Source organism: Rhincodon typus, chromosome 12 (genome assembly GCF_021869965.1).
Source record: "Rhincodon typus isolate 14 chromosome 12, sRhiTyp1.1, whole genome shotgun sequence".
NCBI lineage: Eukaryota > Metazoa > Chordata > Chondrichthyes > Orectolobiformes > Rhincodontidae > Rhincodon > Rhincodon typus.
The window spans coordinates 47,329,929-47,349,985 of record NC_063343.1 but is presented as its reverse complement, the minus strand read 5'-3'; the positions used below and the strand labels follow the sequence as shown (position 1 = coordinate 47,349,985).

The 20,057-nt window shown below is 40.2% G+C and overlaps 1 protein-coding gene across 1 annotated transcript in view; it reads left to right on the top strand.

Annotated features, from left to right (window-relative positions):
* LOC125484556 overlaps positions 1–20,057 on the top strand; it is a 71,284-nt gene that overhangs the window by 34,804 nt on the left and 16,423 nt on the right. The window contains exons 11-13 of the mRNA XM_048603835.1: positions 5,873–5,937; positions 10,255–10,349; positions 10,922–10,993. Coding sequence (XP_048459792.1) covers positions 5,873–5,937; positions 10,255–10,349; positions 10,922–10,993 — 232 coding nt within the window. The remainder of the gene's footprint in view (positions 1–5,872; positions 5,938–10,254; positions 10,350–10,921; positions 10,994–20,057) is intronic.

Sequence of the window (20,057 nt, the reverse complement as noted above, 5' to 3'; positions counted from 1 at the left end):
GAGGAGCGGGGTAGGCGGCGGCAGTAGCGCTGAGGGTGGTCGCGACTTCAATGTCGGTGGCAACGGCAGCGATGGTGTTCGCTGTCCCAGAAGTGGGGAACCCGGCGGTGGCGGATGTGACGTCATCTGTGGGTTCCCCGATAGTGACCTCATGGCCAATGGCGGCGGACGCATTGTGGGGAAGGTCCTGGGTACGGCTGGGGATTTGGGGGGAGGAAGCTCGTTTTGGGTGGTAGGCACCAGTAAGTTTACTGTACTTACGGTTTTTAGTGTCCAATAAAGCTGAGTAGAATTGTGAGTTCAGGTTGTGGATCCTACGAAGAATAAAAAACAGGAGAGGTCCTTTGCAGGTCTGGGAGAGGGAGGCTCTGAGCTGGGGTAGGCTTGATTGTCGTGCCTGGAGATGCCGGCGCATTGCTGCAAGTGTGTGTTTAGGAGTCGCAGGGAGAAACGCTTCTGAAGGATCTCAATGCCATGAGTGTAGATATTGTCATGGTTGGGCCCAAATTGGGAAGGCTTGAATGTGGATTGTAGTCCATTGGGGATGATCTGGTTCCGTAGGCAGGTGCTAAGGAAGGTGATGTGGCTGTAGTACCTGGTTTGCTTCAGGACATGGTCGAGCAGTTTCAGGGCCGAAGAGATTACAAGAGAGTTGCAGTGGGAGAGAGATCCCCTGAGGTTTGTCCGGAGGGAGGAGGGTAACTTCTTCAGGCTAGGCATCCTTAGACGAGGCTTCGCAGTGGGGTTAAAATTGAATCAGAGATAGTAGGAACTGCAGATGCTGGAGAATCCGAGACAAGGTGCAGGGCTGGATGAACACAGCAGGCCAAGCAGATTTCACAAGCTTCAAAATCTCCCCTCCCCCTACCGCATCCCAAAACCAGTCCAGCTCGTCCCTGCCTCCCTAACCTGTTCTTCCTCCCACCTATCCCCTCCTCCCACCTCAAGCCGCACCTCCATCTCCTACCGACTAACCTCATCCCGCCCCCTTGACCTGTCCGTCCTCCCTGGACTGACCTATCCCCTCCCTAACTCCCCACCTACACTCACCTTTGCTGGCCCCATCCCCACCTCTTCGACCTGTTTGTTTCCTCTCCACCTATCCTCTCCTCTATCCATCTTCTATCCGCCTCCCACTCTCCCTATTTATTTCAGAACCCCCTTCCCCTCCCACTTTTCTGAAGAAGGGTCTAGGCCTGAAACGTCAGCCTCTCTGCTCCTATGATGCTGCTTGGCCTGCTGTGTTCATCCAGCCCTGCACCTTGTTGTCTCTAAGTAATTTTATACTTGCCCAGCCTTTTTAATAAATCTATCGGTCTACCTTGATATCTATGGCCTATGAAATTGGGAGGCTTCAGATTGATTGTGCTCAGCTCTGTTGCTATAGAATCAGGAGGTGCTAGCTGATGTTCTCTCACGTTTTTATATATAGCAAGTATGTACGTGCCTGTGCTGGAGCTGGGGTAAGCTTAAAAATAACAAAATTTGTTAGGGGTAATTACATGGCTGAAATTCCTGACTTCATCCTTAACTAGTTGTGAAAGTATATTCTATTTCAGCATATTTCAGAACTGCCTAGAATCTGTAAATCGTACACAGGTTAAAAAAATTGAGGAAAGTTATTTTTTTTCTTTTAATCCAAGAAGCTTCACGTAAAAGAGACGGAGAAAGAATCAACGCCAAAGAGAAGAATTCTGTAGTCATTGTTGGGAAAGCTTTAGAGAAATTCCTTGAAAATGAGGAAACATATCGTGAGGCAGATACATTTTAGGCAAAGACCTTGAGTGAAGTTTGAAATCTGAATTTATCAGCAACGACCTTCATTATTATCATATTTGGGATATCCGGTCATTCTTGCTTCAAGTTGTGTGTCTTGACTGGCTGCCACAGAAGTCAGTACACCAAGGCGCACTCAGCAGAAGTAGAGGTCACAAGATTGTAGCAAACCAGCCAGTACTCTAAGCATACAATTGCATTTGTCCAAAAATCCAGCTTTGTTTATAAAAACAAAAATGCAGGCACTATATTTTTGCAGTTATAGATTACTCAAGTTACTCAGTATACATGGTTGCAAATTATCATTCATTAACAAACATGTGTTAACTTTGGTCAGTTTCATTCACCCTATTTAAGCTTTTCTGGACTGCCTTCTATGCCAGCATTCCTCAGATAAAAGGCCCAAAACTGTTGACAGTATTCTAGCTATGATCTGACCCATTTCTTGTGTAGTTGTAGCAAAATCTCACTACCTTTATACTCCAAACCGTTTGAAATAATGGCCAACATTCTATTTACCTTTCCTATTACCTGTTGATCTTGCATCCTGGCTTTTTATGATTCATGGATAAGGACTTCCAAATCTCTCTCCTGTTGATTTCAGCAGTCTTTCTCTTTTTAAATAATAATTAGCTTCTCTATTTTTCTTACCAAAATGTGTAACCTCACGTTTTTCCACATTATATTCCATCTGCCAAGTTTCTGCCCACTTGCTTAACCTGTCTATATCTCTCTGCAGCTTCTGTGACGTTCTTGTCACTTGCCTTTCCAACCTTTTTTATTTGTGTCATTCACAAACTTGGCTATAATATATTTACTTTCCTCATCCACGTCATTAATAAAGCCTGAATGTGGTCCAGTTCATGGAGCATATGGAACTGAACTGTTTCAGTATTTGAGAAGTTGGGAATGGTGCTAAACACTGCTATCATCAGCAAACTTCCTGACATCAGATCTATGATGGAGGGAAGATGATGAAGCAGCTTGAAGGTTGATGGGCCAAAGGCACTAACTAGCCTGAGGAATTCATGTAACAATATACTGGGTTCAAGATGATTGACTTCTAACAATCACAGCTATCATCTTTGGTCCTAGTTATGACTCAACTAAGAGCCTTCCCCTTGAGCCCACTGTCTCCAGTTTTGCCAGGGCTTCTTGATGGCATACTCTGTCAAATGTGGTCTTGGTGACACAGTCACTCACCTAAACTTTGGATGTCAGCTGTTTTTTGTCCACGTTTGAACCAAGTGTATAATGAGGTCAAGAGATGAGTGGTTGGACTAAACTGAAACTGAATAGGTTTGAGCAGGTTTTTGCCAAGCAAGTATTGCTTGACTGCATTCTTGGTGATTTCTTCTATTGCTTCTCTTTTCTTAATTCACACATGGGATGTGGGCATCACTGGCTGGCCAGCATTTATTACCCATCCCTAGTTGCCCTTCAGAAATGGTGGTGAGCTGCTGTCCTGAACTGTTGCAGCCGATGTGCTGTACGTTGACCCACAATGCCCTTAGGGGAGGAATTCCAGGATTTTGACTCAGCAACAGTGAAGAAATGGCAATACGTTTCCAAGTTAGGATGGTGAGTGGCTTGGAGGGCAGTTTGCAGGTGGTGTTCCCGTGTGTCTGCTGCCCTTGTCCTTTGAATTGGAATGTGCTGTCTAACGATCTTTGGTGAATTTCTGCAGTACGTCCTGTAGATATTGGCAGCAGTGTGTACTGAACATTGGTTGTGGATGTGGTGCCAATCAAATGGGCTACTTTTGTCCTGGTTGGTGGTTTTGGTGCTGCAGCCATTCAGGCAAGTGGGGAGTATTCATCACACTCCTGACTTGTGCCTTATAGCTGCTGAACAGGCTTTGGGGAGTCAGGAGGTGAGTTTCTTGCTGCAGTATTCCTGGCCTCAGACCTGCTCTTGTAGCCACTGTATATGTGGCAAATCCAGTTGAGTTTTTGGTCAGTGGTGACCCCCTAGGATGTTGATTTTGGGTGATTCAGTGATGAGAATGCCATTGAATGTCAAAGTATGGTGGTTAGATAGTCTCCTGTTGGATTGCCTGGTATTTGTGTAGCATGAGTGTTCCTTGGCACTTGTCAGCCCAAGCCTGGATGTTGTCCAGATCTTGTTGCATTTGAACATGGACTGCTTCAGCATCTGACGAGATTGTGCGATCATCAGTGAACATCCCCACTTCTGATGATATGGAAGGAAAGTCTTTGAAGCAGATGAGGATGGTTGGGCCAAGGAAACTTCCCTGAGGAACTCGTGCAGAGATCTCCTGGAGCTGAGTGACTGACTTTCAACAGCCACGACCATTTTCCTGTCTGCCAGATATGACTCCAACTAGCAGGGAGTTTGCCCCCGATACCGATTTGATTTCAGTTTTGTTAGGATTCCTTGACTCCACACTCAGTTGAATGTGACCTTGATGTCAAGAGCTATCAGTCTTACCTCCCCTCCTGGAATTTGGCTTTTCTCGTCCATGTTTGGGCCAAGACTATAATGCGGTCAGGAGCTGAATGGCCCTGGTGGAACCCAAACTGAGTGTCACTGAGTGGCTTACTGCTGAGCAAGTCCTGCTTGAGAACACTGTTGATGACACCTTCTGTCACTTTACTGATGACAGAGTAGAGTGATAGGGTGGAAACTGGCCTGGTTGGATTTGTCCTGCTTTTTACATACAGAACGTACTTGGCAGTTATCCAAATGGTCGGGTAGATGCCAGTGTTGTAACTGTATTGGAACAGCTTGGCTAGGTGACTGGCAAGTCCTGGAGTACAAGTTTTCAGCACTATTCCTGGAATGTTGTCAGAATCCATTGTCTTTGCGGAGTCCAGTGCCTGCAACCATTTCTTGATATCATATGGAGTGAATTAAATTGGCTGAAGATGATGTTGTGGACCCCTGGAGGAGATTCAGCACTTCTGGCTGAAGATTGCTTTATTGGTTGAGAGTTCGCTAAGGTGATAATTAACTGAATTGAATTTGTTCTGTATCATGAGTATTGGACATATCTGTGCAATTTTCTACATTGCCAGTGTTGTAACTGTATTGAAACAACTTGGCTAGTTACATGACAAGTTCCAGAGCACAAGTCTTCAGTCCAATTGCTGAAATATCATCAGGGCCCATAACCTTTTGCAGTGTCCAGTGCTTTCAAGCATTTTTTTTTGATGTTACATGGCATAGTTCAAGACTCGTTCAATTAGGTTCAAGACTGGTATCTGTGTTAGAGACCTCTACGGGAATCCAAAATGTATTATCCATTCAGCTCCTTTGGCTGAACATGGATGCAAATATTTCAGGTAAAGATGGATAGACCATAATGGAAGGTTAGCATATGGCAAATTGAAATAGGAAGTATCTGAAGAATTCCGATTCACATTTGCAAATAGAATTAACTTCAGAAAAGCTTAGTTTTCCAGTTTCGATTTATTGAATGCAGTATGCTGGATTTGAAGATGGTTTTTATGCCTCTCGACAATAGTATAGGAAATAGTGAATGGATTTATTTACCTCTTCTGCAAGTTTGATAAAATCCCAGGTACATGAGAACAAGAGCATTGAAGAGGGAAGTGGTGGATTACAGATTGTTGAAAATAATCTTTCATGTGAAGGCTGAGGGATGGGAATTTGAGAAGAAATTTTATTATGTTTATAGATAGAAGGGAAAGATGAAGCTAGCAATAAGGGAGGTTGGATGGAATCATCAGAGAGATCTTGAGCAATTCATGGGGCTGAAGAAATGGAAGCATATTTCAGAAGCTTTAGTGTAGAAGATGTCATTATCATTGCAATCTAATTGTTGGGAAAACAGGAAGATGTGCAGTCCAGGTAGTAGAACACTTGAGATTACCAATACTTAACTTCCAAAGTTTTCCAGTTGATTTTTGGATGGCCAGTATCTTTAGTCTTGATTTTTGTTTAGATCAAAAATGTTTAGTATTTTCAATTTTTTTGTTGAAATTACATAACTTCAGGGGAAGTGTCATCTGTAGTCACACAGGACAAAAATAAACGTGCAACAATACAATTCACCAGTAACACTGCTTCTTTGCTGTATTTTAATTTTATTGTTGTCTGTCTTTTTTTCTAGATACCATGTATCAGCTGGAGCTGAGGAGCGTGGGAATTCTCAAGCTACTACTTTTACTATTGCAGGTAGAGGCTATGTTTGATGATCTAGTGCAATCGACTTGAAATGACATTTTAAGGTTGGGCTCCCATCAAGTGTCAGTTCTTTTGCAAACTTGGGAGCCTGTTGAACTTGAACATAGATCTGACCCATTATTCTGTCTGTTAAAGATTGTTTGTGCTTTTGCCCACTTCTGCCTTGCTGTGTGCTGCAGAAACGTTTACATGGTTCTCCTGGCCAGTCTCCTTCGCCCTTGTTCTACACAACTTCAGGTTTTTTTTTGTGATCTTCATTGAGACTGACTTTTTTTAAAAAGTGGTTATTGATTGTTTAATTACAAAACAAGATTTAGCATTTTAATCCTCAACTGTAACAAACTAAAATTAACAATGACTAGTTGTTGTGATGAATAGAAAACTGGTTTGGCAGACCAGAAATACAGAGTAGGGATAAATGGATCTATTTTTCTGAATGTCAGGCAGCGTCTAATAGGGTACCTCAGGGATCACTGCAAGGACCCCAGCTATTCACAATTTGTGAACGATTTCAATGAGAGAACTAAATACTACCTTGAAATTTGTAGATGACACAAAATAGGTGGAAGGAAGATGCAGAGATGCTTCAGTATGATTTGGACAAGTTGAGTGAGTGGGTAAATGCATGGCTGATGGCAGTATATTGTGGATAAGTGTGAGGTTATTCACTTTGGTTGCAAAATCAGGAAGGCAGATATATGAATTGCTATAAATTGAGAGAGGGGAATGTGCATTGACACCTGCTGTCCTTGTATAACAGTTACTGAAGGTGAGCATGCTCGTGCAGCAGGGAATAAAGAAGGCAAATGGTATGTTGGCCATCTTAACAAGATTCTAGTACAGGAGCAAGGATATCTTGCGGCAATTGTGTAGAGCCTTGGTAAGACTACCTCAAGAGTATTGTGTGCAGTTTTGGTCACCTGAGAATGGATGCTTTTGCTGTAGAGGGAGTGTAACAAAAGTCTATCAGACTGATTCCTGGGTTGGCAGGACTAATGTGTGAGGAGGGATTGATCAGTTAAGCTATATTTGTTGGATTTCAGAAGAATGGGGGATCTTTATAGGAAAAAGAACTGGACAAGTGTGAGGATGTTATGGCTTTAAGCAGTGTATTTTGTCCAGATTTTTTTATGAAGAAAGGTTGAGACAAGCGGTCTGCTCAAAGCCAATAAAGTAAACAGCTTGTGAGGCCTTGGTATTTTTTTAAAGTTGGAACAATAGAAGCAGGCTGAATGAGTGGGGTCAAGCTCCCACAGAACCAGGCCTTTTAGTTTTAGCTTTCTTCAGTTGCTGGGGTTTTGAAGCTTAATGTGGAAGCTCTTATTCCTATCTCTATTACAGCTAAAAGCTGTGGTTCTCTTCCTGCTTCTAGAATTGCATGTGAGGTATCTATTTTACTGAATTTGCCTTTGCCAAGGGTGTGTTAATGGGATGCTACCATTTTGGAACAGTTAATTAGTAGTAGTTTATTTTGTGTGTGTGTGTGTGTGTGTGTGTGTGTGTGTGTATATACGTATAATATGTATATTGTTTTGTTAAGCATTTTTATAGAGTTACAGAGTTGAGCCAATTCTTTATTTAAAGCTTAAAGTTGAGTAGTTTGACCTATCAAATTACATCTGGAATGCAATGCCTTGCACTTATCTTTAAAATATGAGAAAAATAGGGTCTAGACCCTATCTTGTGAATATATTTTGAGGCGGGGTTTGGCTGGTCCATAACACAGGGTAGATGTGGGAAGGATGTTCCTGATGGCAGGCGTGTCCAGAACCAGGGGTCACAATCTAAGGATAAGGCGTAAACCATTTTAGGACTGATTGCGAGAAGAAATTTATTCACTCAGAGAGTAAGCCTGTGCAATTAACTACCACGGAAAGCAGTTCAGGCCAAAAAAATTGTATGAGTTCTAGAAGGAATTGGCTAAGCACATAGGGTTAAAGAGATCAAAGGATATGAGTGTAAAGTAGGAACAGGCTATCGAGTTGGATGATCCATTCATGACTTCAGCTCCCTAATTCTGCAACCTATCCTACCTCAAGTCACTGTTTCTACTTGAATTGGATCATCATTAATGGCAGAGCAGGGTCAAAGGGCCATCTCCTCCTATTTTCTGTTTCTGTTTTTTAGTAGGCACCAATACAGTAAAATACTGAAAATATTCTCCAGTAACTTAACTGAAAACCCTATGCTATATGTGTATATTACACTGCACTCTCTGCAATGATGTGGTTTTGTGACTTTAGAAGTCCAAAACGCTTCCTGCTTCATATAGGAACTCTTTCCATGCTTCAAGGTGAATCTTCCCATGTCCTTCAGTTCCCTTCATTCAACACGTTGAGCTTTCTGTTTTGCATACCCTCTGCTTCTGTGTTCTTTTGATTTTTCATCTTCCTAGTACATAGATTTTGGCCTCATAAGCTCTACACGTAGTAGTCAACCCAAAATCAGTCCCTTTCTTCTACCTGGCATTACAGCACCAGTTTTGGGTGATCTCAAAACAGCTTCATTGTGCTGAGAGTCTGTGTCTGTAAGCAGCAAGAACATCACCTCGACCCTGTCCCCCCCACAACCAAATCTCATGGGCTTATCTTCAGTGCTTGTGGGTCACAGCTGTCATCGCAACTCCACTGTACCTTGAATTAAAGAGAGCTGTTTAAAACGTAACCATCTTGTGAAGTCTTGCGTTTGTAACAAAGTAATTGCAAACTCTGCATCTTCCTATCTTGTTCACCCATAATCCCTATCTTTACTAACCTATATTGCCTTCCAGTCCTTGCACTGGTCCATTCACGACTTCAGCTCCCAAATTCTGCAACCTATCCTACCTGAAGTCACTGTTTCTACTTGTTTGTGTATCCCACCACTTCCCCACTCCTCCATTCTTCTACTTGCTGTAGAATTCCCCACCTTTCCTCCCGAACTACCACTACTAACCACCTTTATTATGATCCCCATCTCCCTTAAAACCCACCTCTTTCACCAAATTTCTGCCATCCTACCTCCACCTAGCATTCATTCTTTTTTTCTTCTTGCATCATATTTAGTTTTTTTTTGTGTTTAAATGCATTCTATAAAGGCAAGTGGTTGATAAACATTTTTGAACTACATGGTAATACTGTGTAGATTCTGCAATGTTTCAGTGTATTTTAACCTGCATCATAGCAATGGGACGATCCTTTATTTTGTCTGTGTTCTTTTTAAAGTCAAAGTGCACCATAAATTTTACCAAGCTATATATAACAGCAATTTAGGATGCATACTAATTAAGTTGTATTGATAATAAAGAGGGCAAGATGAACCATATTCGGGTAAAAGGAAAAAAAGCATTTTAAATAAAATAAATCTGTTGCAGTTCTGCGGAAGGGTCGCCAGACCCGAAACATTAACTCTGATTTTTTTTTTCTTCATGAATGCTGCCGTACCTGCTGAGCTTTTCCAGCAACTTCTGTTTTTGTTCCTTAAATCTGTTACATATTATAAATGTAAAACTTGGAGTTTCAAAGTTCCATGACATTATGAGGTTTCTAGCCTAACATAAGCTCCTGCTACTATTTCTAACTACATATGGCCTCTACTGGTTTTTGCTGTTTATATAATCCACTGCATCAGCAGAAAATTCTTCTCCTTTTTGTATTGCCAGTTTTGTGCCCGAGAAGCTCTTTGGGTGTTTGTACCTCTATGAAGATACTGAAATAATAATTCCCTCAGTCACATCAGGGATTTCAAACTGTCTACAATCTAGGGGTATTACACACCTTCAACAATAAACATGATCTGCCAGATATACTGAGCAGATGCATTTAATGAGACAAACTACCAAATCCTTAAATGTGAATGCCCAGTTCAATGCTAGAAAATCCTTAAATATAGAGGGAGCAATGGTGTTTAATGCAGCCCAAATCCCCTAACAACTTACTACAACAAATCAAATTGAATTAATATGTTGTCCTTCATGTTGCCAATGGAGTTGCATGCCATTGACCTCAGAATTCAATCCATTTTACCTAAACCCCAGCAAGCTACTGTAAAATTTGGATGCATGTTTAATTGATTACTGTTCCAATGTTACAACCAGTTCTTCCTGAAAGAATTATTGCCAAATACATGACATACTTTAGAAAAGTAACTCCAAACTTAGGACATTTGTGAGCAATTTTTTGACTAAGTTTAAACTTGACGAAAGTGAAACATTCTTCTCGAAATGGTTGTCATCCTTGCACTTTAGAAAAATATATTGACAAAGTTGTAAATTGTGCTGTGATAAATTAACTGAATTTTATGCTGTTTTCAACTATAATTTTTAATTAGGTAAAACAGTCTCTAAATTACAAGCAAGCAAGGAGATCACTCTTGAGCAGAAAAAGTTAAATGCAGTTTCTCTCCGAGATGAGCAGAAGAAATCAGTAAGAGAAAACTAGCATAACATCATAAATTGCAATTTTATATGCTTTGAAATGCTACCATTAATTTCCATTTTTGGTCAGCTTTTATCGTAGGAAGGAAAATGGCGAGAAATAATTTAATTGCATAAGGTTGGCCAATGCATACATGCACATCTTAAAATTCAACATACTGTTGAGTGTAAATAAATAGATGCACAAATAATTATAGGAACTTGTAAGCCCACGTAATTATTTCTAATCAATTGGTTTGGATATGTTCTTTTTAGATAAATCAATTAATAGTTTTTTAAAAAATGGCAACAGATATTTTTTTCCTTTGCACATTAAAGTTCCAAGTGTTGATTTTGCAGTATGTCACAGTTGCTTAGAGCTTGCTGCTTTCATGAAAAATTGCTGACTCTTGTTGTCCAATCATTTCAATTTTGCGATCTGTCCATTCTTGATCTGTTTTAAAACTCCAATATTGATCCTCTGTCTTGTTTTCAATTCATGTATTTCTATGAGTGTACATTATCCCATTGAGACGTATTGATGCAGCACTCAATAGGTTTTATTGCTGAATTCCTTTTTAGAGTTTCTTCCAATATCCTTGTGAAGAAAAATATATAACTGCTTCGCCAAGAGTGTGGGATTCCACAGCTAAGGTACTTTTTGCTACTTTTCTGATCTTTATAGCTTCCCAAGCTAAAGGGCAGTATTTGCCTCTCTTTCCTAAAAGAAACATTTAAACCGTCCTATACTGAAGAACCCATCAGATTTACATAAGAAGCATCACTGAAACCAAGAAGTTTCAAGTTCCTGGCATTTCCCATTGATGGAAATTTCAAAACACGATGCTGAATTTTTATATTTTTCAATGTTTTGTCTGGCCAAGTATCTTCCACCTTGGTATTTCTCATAGATGTATTCCACTCTAATACTTCACAACTGGCACTTGGTCTTGTTTGGGTGCCCAGATAATTCAGCTGTCCAATTAGACTTTGCAACTTCTCTTTCAGTTTTGGAAGCTGCTCCATTTTTTGCTTAAGCTATACTTTGACTAATGTCAATGGAGCTAACGTTTCCAAATAAGATTGCTGATATAAAGTTACACTAGATCCATTCAGGCTGATTTCTAATCCAATTTACTTAAAAGCCTCAAAGTCTGGCTTCCAATTTTGAGTTCTGTTTTAAGCCTATTGATGATGTGGAGGTGCCAATGTTGAACTGGAGTGAACAAGGTCAAAAGTCACACGACACCGGGTTATAGTCCAACAGGTTTATTTGAAATCACAAGCTTTCGTAATGCTGCCCCTTCGTAACCTGGTGTTGTGTGACTTTTGACCAAGCCCATTTATGACAATGTTTTCAAATTCACTGTTCTTCCACAAAATGTCATCTACGTGCATCATAAAGATGTCTGAAAGCTATTCTTCTGATGTCAATAAAACATGGCAGGGTCTGCTTTTAACTGAAGACAATTCAGTTTTAATAAGAGAGATCTTGCTGAGAAATACCAAACTGTAGAGATGTCCGTTAGGCTGTATACACATTTATTTAACTCTCAGAAGGTCTCCACTGCATTTGGTTCTATTTTTGGAGGATGAACAAATATTTTTATCTAGAGCTTATCTTCATGCAGAAATGCAGCTTTAATAACAATTGATCTGCACTCCCAAGCATTTATTGTCTAAAGACAAAAAATTTTCAAAATTGCTTTTTCTACTATTGATTAATTTACCCTTGTGTCTCCAACAACCAGTTTTTCTTCAAACTCTATGCCACTAGCTTTGCTTGGGTTTCCTCGAGGGACACCTGTTTAGTGCAAATCTATATGAGTGATGTGCTGGTTGTCCCTTATCCGGCACCTGTACGACTCTATCGGTCCAGCTTTGTAAATCTTGTTGTTTGAAATGTTTTTTATTAACTTCTATTCAAGTTTGTTCATAGCCATTGGGGTATCTTGATTACATTGGTTTCTGTTCCTCATGATATTCCTGGTTTGTCTTATAGTTCATGACCTTATTAAACTATGCCCTCTATCTTTTTTTTTTCTCTGAATCTTTCCAATGGCTTGAACCTAGATTTTGCACGTGGCCTGATTGAACCATTTTCCATCTCAATTAAGGAGTTCTGAAACACCTAGAATTGTCTGGACATCTTGGGCATTTTAATCATAACTTACTTTGGAATTAGAGAGACACAATAATGACCAAAATATCTTTAACTTCTTATGAAGATTCTAAGAGATCTCTGTCCAGAATGCTAATACCTGAATAATGTAAAGGCTGCTTATTTTTTGACGCATTGTGGGCTGTACATAAAGTTATGTTTTATTGGAACAGTGAAGGAAAGGTGTAGACACATCACCACCTGTGCATATAAGGAAATTCTGACGAGAAACTCTTTTGATTGGCTTTGCAGTTGGCATCACTTGTGCGTTCCAATCTGCTAAGCACAGAAGCAAGTCTTGATTTAGTTCCTGGGCAGGTGGTTACAGCCTTGTATGTGGACAATGCACCAGAAACCTCCTGCCTGTGAAGAGAAAATATCTGTCTGTCTTCTCTCTCTCTCTCTATGCCATCCCCCCACCACCTGGGTGGAGAAGTAAAAGAGAATCTTTAGCTAACTACTTTTCCTTACCTTTCTTGTGTGAGCAGTGCTCCTTGCAAGTCCCTTGTTGAAAGGAAAAGTAAAATCACCTTCAGATGCACTGAAGAGGCAAAATCTCAACTAGTAAATGAAAGTCTGAATTCGTGTATACACAAATTTGCGTTATCAAAGAGATGGAAGGAACCATAATGAACTGAAAGAAAACTCATTGATTTCTATGGTGTAAACCAGTGCTTTCAAATCTTTACCTGCTGCTTTTTGTTGTCGTTCCACATTATCCATGGCTTGTCAGTCTGTGTCTCTATGTAAGTGGGAGTTTATAAAAGGTCTAAAGTTTAAGTTACACAGTCAAAGATTAGCAGTTCAACTTTTTTACATTTTGCCATAGGTGCGATGATGCTGTGGCTTTAAAAGGTGTGTTTTATACTGGTTTCTTTTAGAGAGAGATTGAGGGACAGGTGCCAAGCAGTCAATGAGAAGATAAGCAACTTGAGGCCTTGTTTTTTTTTAGATTAGAATAAGCTGCCTGAGTGGGGTGTAATCAAGTTCTCTCCCAAAACCAGGCATTTTTAGTTTTCAGCAGTAGTTTTTGGGATTTCAACAGGGTTGGAAGGTAGTAAATCTCTCCCTGTAGCTGCTTCTCTTTCTCTGAATTGTCTTTTGATGTTCTTTTCTCCTGGTTTGGAGAACTGCATGAGAGACCATCTTTTCTGAATTTGCCTTTTTGCCAAGGGTGTGTTTGTGGGATGTTACTATAGTGAAACAGTTAACAGAATAATAGATACAGTAACTAATTAAGTTTTCCAATAGCGTTAAGTTATTCCAAGTTCTTTCTTTTTTTTGAGGCATTTTAACAATAATGTTTGAATAAATTGTGTTTTGCTTAATGTCGAGTAGCTTGACCAATCGAGTTGCATCTGGAACATAGCACCTGACATTTACCTTTTTAAATTAATAAAACTATAAGATTTAGGCTACCATAATATATTTTGAGGCTGTATGGTCCATAACAATTACAATCAGTTGATTATAATTAAGTCATTTTAATAGAAAAAAATGGTGTGTGTTCTTTTAACCTTAAGTAAGTGAATTGCCCAATTCTGCCCAATTCTACCCAATCAAGTGGCTTAATCAAATCTTTGCATTTGTGATGATTTCAGGGAAATTGTGGGGCTTGATCTTAGTGCACTACGCCAGTGACTTGTGACAAACAATAAATGCCCAGGAGTCAGGCAGTACCCAAGTAAAAACTTATTCATAAATTACAATATAGGCAGTCCCGGGTTACAAATGAGTTCTGTTCTCAAGTCAATTTGTTTGCAAGTCAGAACACAGTGGAGGAGATTATGAAACATTTCTAAGTACGGGAAACATTTGAATATCAGATCTTTAAAATTTATACCTGTGTATGGGATCATGTTTGTAAGCATGAGCATTTGTAAGACAGATGTTCATAAATCAGGGATCCCCCTGTATTAGACTTAACAATGTAGTATTTACCACTAATTGCTTATTTCTGAGATTGTAAATAGCTCTTCTTCATCCCAGAGGTATAATCTGATCTTTGGAGTTTGTCAGATTGAGGCACTTATTGGTTTAGCAATCTTACCCAGTTTCTCTGACTCAAGGCAGATTCTGCGTAGCCCATAGGGTGTTGGGGACATCTGTCTCCATATAGTTTTCAAAATCTTGTATAACTAATGCTAAATTAATACCTTTTTATTAAAATCTGATTTTAAAAGACTTTTTCTATGTGAAGTTTCAGGTTGATACTAACATCACTTAGCAAGATGTTGGATAGGATTTTAGAATAAGAAGTGGGAAAGTGTGAGGTTATGCAATTTGGTAGGAAGAAGAGAAGCATAGACTACTTTTTAAATGGGGAAAGGTTTTGGAAATCCGAATCATAAAGGGACTTGGGAGTCCTAGTTCAAGATTATCTCTAGGTTAACGTGCAGGCTGTTTTGGCAGTTAGGAGGGCAAATGCAATGTTAGTATTCATTTCAAGAGGGGTCAAATACAAGAGCAGAGATGTATTGCTGAGGCTCTATAAGGTGCATTTGGAAAATTGTGAGCAGTTTTGGGCCTTTTATCTAAGGATGTATGTGCTGACCTTGAAGGGGGTCCAGAAGAAGTTTAAAAAAATGATCCCAGAGATGAAGGGCTTGTCATATGAGGAGTGGTCGATGACTCCGGGGCTGTACTCGGAGTTTATCAGGATCTCATTGAAACTTACAGAATAGTGAGAGGCCTAGATAGAATCAACGTGGAGAAGATGTCTCCACCAGTAGGAGAGACTATGACTAGAGGGCACAACTTCAAAATGAAGAATGCTTTGGAACTGAGATGAGAAATTTCTTTAGCCAGAGACTGCAGAAGGTTGTGGAAGCCAAGTCAATGAATTATTTAAAATGGAGACCGGTCCTTTGATTAGCAAGGGGATCAAAGGTTAAGGGGAGAAGGCTGGAGAATGAGGTTGAGAATCATGTCAGCCATAATCGAATTCTTCTCCTATGACTTATAGTCTGATGGTAGCAAATGTATCAGCAACTTCTTAATTTGAAATTGAATTGATTTTAGTCTTTAATCTCCAGTGTCCTGTACAGCCACAACCTGACCTCCACTCCCAAACTCAATAAAAACCTTCCTGTAAAGACTCCATCCCATTTTCTCACTTCCTCCGTCTCTGTCGCATATGTTCAGATGAGGCCAACTTCGACAAGGCAGCCTCTGAAATGTCCACCTTCTTCCTCAACTGAGGATTCCCCAGCACCGTTGTCAACAGGGCCCTCAACCAGGTCTGACCCATCTCTCTCACTTCCGCCCGCACCCCCTGTCTTCCCTCCCCCAACAGTGATAGGGCTCCCCTTGTCCTTAACTGCCATCCCACCGGCATCCACATCCAGATCATCAGACACCATTTCCGCCACTTCCAGTGAGATGCCACCACCAGGCACACATTCCCCTTCCCTCCCTTCTCTGCCTTCCGCAGGGACCGTTCCCTCCGGGACACCCTGGTCCACTCTTCCTTCAATCCCGACATTCCTCCAAAGCCCCACGGCACCTTCCCCTGCAACTAGCGAAGGTGCAACACCTGCCCAATTACCCTCTCCCTCCCCGCTATCTAAGAGCCCAAACATACCTTCAAGGTGAAGCAACACTTCACTTCCACTTCCCAGAATCTAGTCTGCTGCATTCGCTGCTGACAATGTGATCTCCTCTACATTGGGGTAATGAAGCATAGACTGGGTGACTGCTTCACAGAATGTTCTGCCTGCAGAAAAGACCCTGAAGCTTCCAGTTGCCTGCCACTTTAACACACCACCCTGTTCCCTGTCTCAGACTTGCTGCAGTGTTCCAGTGAAGCTCGGCAAACTGAAAGAACAACACCTCATTTTCCGCTTGGGAGCCCTGCAACCCTCCGGACTCCATATCGAGTTCAATAATTTTAGGTCCTAAACTCTCCCATGCCCTAGCCCCTTACCCCACGCACCAGGCCTTGTTATCACATGGCCCGCCATTACACACTGTTGTTAGGTCACTAACAGTCCCCATTAACAACTATTCACCCTTCTAGCCAGATTGTTATCAACTTTGTCTATTCAACTGCTCTTCTCTCTCTTTGGGCTCTATCCTAACGTTTACTCCCTATCCCATCCCGCTCCCTATCTTCTGAATATAAACCGACGCTTTCCTAGCTACCATCAGTTCTGAGGAAGGGTCACCGGACCCGAAACATTAACTCTGATTTTTGTTCACAGATGCTGCCAGACCTGCTAAGCCTTTTCCAGCAACTTCTGTTTTTGCTCCTATATTCAATACACTGACCAATAAAGGCAAGCATACCAAACGCTGCCTTCACTATTCTGTCTGCCTGAGACTCCACTTTCAAGGAACTGTGAACCTGTACTTGAAGATCTCTTGTTCAGCAACACTCCCCAGGACCTTACCATGAAATGTATAAGTCTTGCCCTGATTTGCATTTCTAAATACAACATTTATCTAAATTACATTCCATCTGCCTCTCCTCAGCGTAATTTTGTTTTTTCTTAAACTTACAAATTGGATACTGAGTGTCTGCAAAACCAGCTGATTTAAAATTTAAGTACGGCTGCTTAAATCCCCAGTGTATTTCTGCCAGCCATGGATTTCCTTATCGTAGGAACGTTTGAAATGCAAAAGTTGCCGATAGGAGATCGTGTTCTGTTGAAGTATTTGTTTAGGCAATCGACAAGAGGGTGTTGTTTGTTAGAAAGAAACACAAGTTGTTAGGGTGCCTCACAATGTGCAAGTATAAAGTATACATTTAAATCCAGTAAAATCATTTTAAGTTGTATTTGGCCCAATTGATACCAAATTTGAAACTGAAATTATTTCATTGAAGACTAGTTTTTAACATTGCAACAGGACTGCTTGATGTTCTTCGGCTGTAAAGATCTTTGGGACATCAGCTTGTGAAAAGTGCTATGTAAATGCAAGTTATCTTTTTAAGATTCATTTATTAAAACATGTTCAGTGGTGGACTGTGTAGTTGATTCTAGATGTTAAGTAGTTATTTTTTTGCAAAGAAAAGACCAAGAGGAAATCTGATAGTACATAAAATTATAGAAGTTTGGATACAATGGATTCAAGGTTTTTTAGCTGTGTGAAGAACTTAAGTACAAATTAAGCAATACTGGAAGAACTTAATTGTGCAGTGTGTGATATGTATTTGGAGCAATTATTTAAGCAGGTGTGGAATAAGAGTTTAAAGGATTATGGATTAACTAGACACTCATCAAATAGGATTTAGCTTATTAGAAATGCATCAAGGAAATTTGGGGATATAAAGACTACATTTATTTTTATTTTCTTGTACTTCCGTGGACTGAAATGGGAAAAGGGTTATTAAATGCCAAAGATTGTGTAAGAGATTGTTGTGCTTTCTAAAACCAAGCTACCAGCATGTACTGTAAGGCCAGCCACAAGTAGCTGATTAGTTTGTGGAATATGACCAGTTGCCAATGACAAAGATGTCTACCTGTTGCCCGTTATGTGATTGTTCACCTACCTGGTAGCCAGCTTGGGGGGTGTGAATGCTGTAGCCAGGACCCTCTAAACCTCTGAAAAGGAAGGGCATTGTGTTTGTCTTGGCAGTAATAACAGAAAACCTAATGCCTGAGAAAAGCAACGTTATTTTCCCTTACCAGTTGCTGTAGGCTGTTGCCTTTAACGAATAAGTTAGGCTTTATGCGTTGTGAACTAGCTGCTGTGTACTTCCTGCAATTGTGGAAAATACCCGGAGAAAAGAGATCGCAGAATAGCAAGTCCTGGTAAGCCAAAAAGATCAGGTCACCAAACCTGCCCGGGACCATCGAACTGCCTTCCCAGTTTTCCGTCCAACCATGTTCCCAATACTATTTTTCTCTGTATGTATGTATAGGGGAAGCTTTATAAGGCAGTTAGAGTTTTAACTGGTAATTATCTTCAATGTGTTACAATTCTTTACATATGGCTAGAATTTATTTATTACAAATAAATAATAGCTTTTGTTCAGTACAAATACCTGGTCCATACTTTCTGTCAACCTGGTCTAAAAGATAGGTAAGTTGAGTGTGTTGCATATTTTGATCAAATCTTTAACGTCTGTAACATCTCCAGGCAGAATAAGACTTGATCTCCAGTGAAGTGTAACAAGGCTGTGTCAGTTAGAAGTGAATTTTGTTAGCTTCAAACTATTTGAATGCCACTGTGTTCTGGTCACATATGTCCCTGAGCTAGCATAAAATTACTGTTGCCTGTAATATTTGAATATTCAACTGCAAAACCTTTTGAAGAATAGGAAGATTTTAAACTGCTACTAGGTATAAAAAAATTAGAAATGAGTTTATGAAAAATGTATTTATGATTTGCTGCAGGGATCTGGATAGAGAGAAGCCATTTTCATCCATGAACCACAGAGTAAAGTTTTAAAGTGTTTTGTGAAATAAGCAAATGCAAGGTAATAGAAAGCTTTTTCTGACAGCAAGTAGTTTTATGGAATAAACTGCCTGGAAGCATGGAGGCAGGTTTAGTTGAATTCAAGGGGGCATTGAATGACTTATTTCTGTTGAAATAACTTGTATGATTGTAAGGAAAGGCAGGAGATTGGTTCTCTGATCATTTTAACTTGTTGCCAGTTTAGCTACAATCGGCCAAATAGCCATCATCTGCACTGTAACAATTCTGTATATGCTAAGCTTCCTTTTCCAACTAGGAAAATACATGTTGGTAAGTTATACACTGTAAGCCATGTGACAGATTTAACTATGTTCAGAATGTGTTCGCATTTTTTTTTGAGAGGGATATTTATCCTGCTTTCTTGTTTGCTTAACTAAAGCAAACACTCAGTGGGGCTTTGGTGTACAGGCTAAATTAATTCCATTACATGTAGAGGATATACAGAAGCATGAGAATTGGCCACATTTGAAAACTGTTGCTTCAATGTTTGTGTAAACAGCAAGCTGCTATGCCACATCTCACTGGGTTCCTGTGCTGGAAATCAAGCTCTGAGATTCCCAGAGTTGTCATAAAAGTTTAAAAATTCTGGTGAACTATATAAAATCTGCAGTTCAACTGTCAGTGTGCCCTGGCTAACACAAGACTGATTTCTGTACTGCCAAGAACTGCTGTTTATTACAAATAAACAGATTCTAACCAAAAATAAATAACTATGATCCGTTGACATAATTCTACTAGTTAAAACACTAACTCCATTTATAAAACCCCACACAAACAGGCAGGCAAAAACATTGGTGTTATGGGTGGAGGGAAAATAAAACTGTGGAAGCAGTTCAATGGCCCCAGTCCACAGGGTTATTCTTTTTGATTCTTTTGCTTGCCATAGTTTTCTGTTCCATCTTTCTTCTCCAGGTTCTCTTCCCTTCTTTGCAGACGGCACAAGCAATTGATACGCAAACTGCAAAGTCTCTTGGTTACTACTTAAAATCCACAGCTTACATTAAGTGGTGAGGAGGAATAATCTATTTTTCCTCAGGCTTTAGATATTTTATTGGAGAAAAAGACATGGCTATCTGACCTTCTTGGCAGAAGCCTCTGGACTGCTGCATCGTTCACTTTCACAAGATGTTCAGCCAT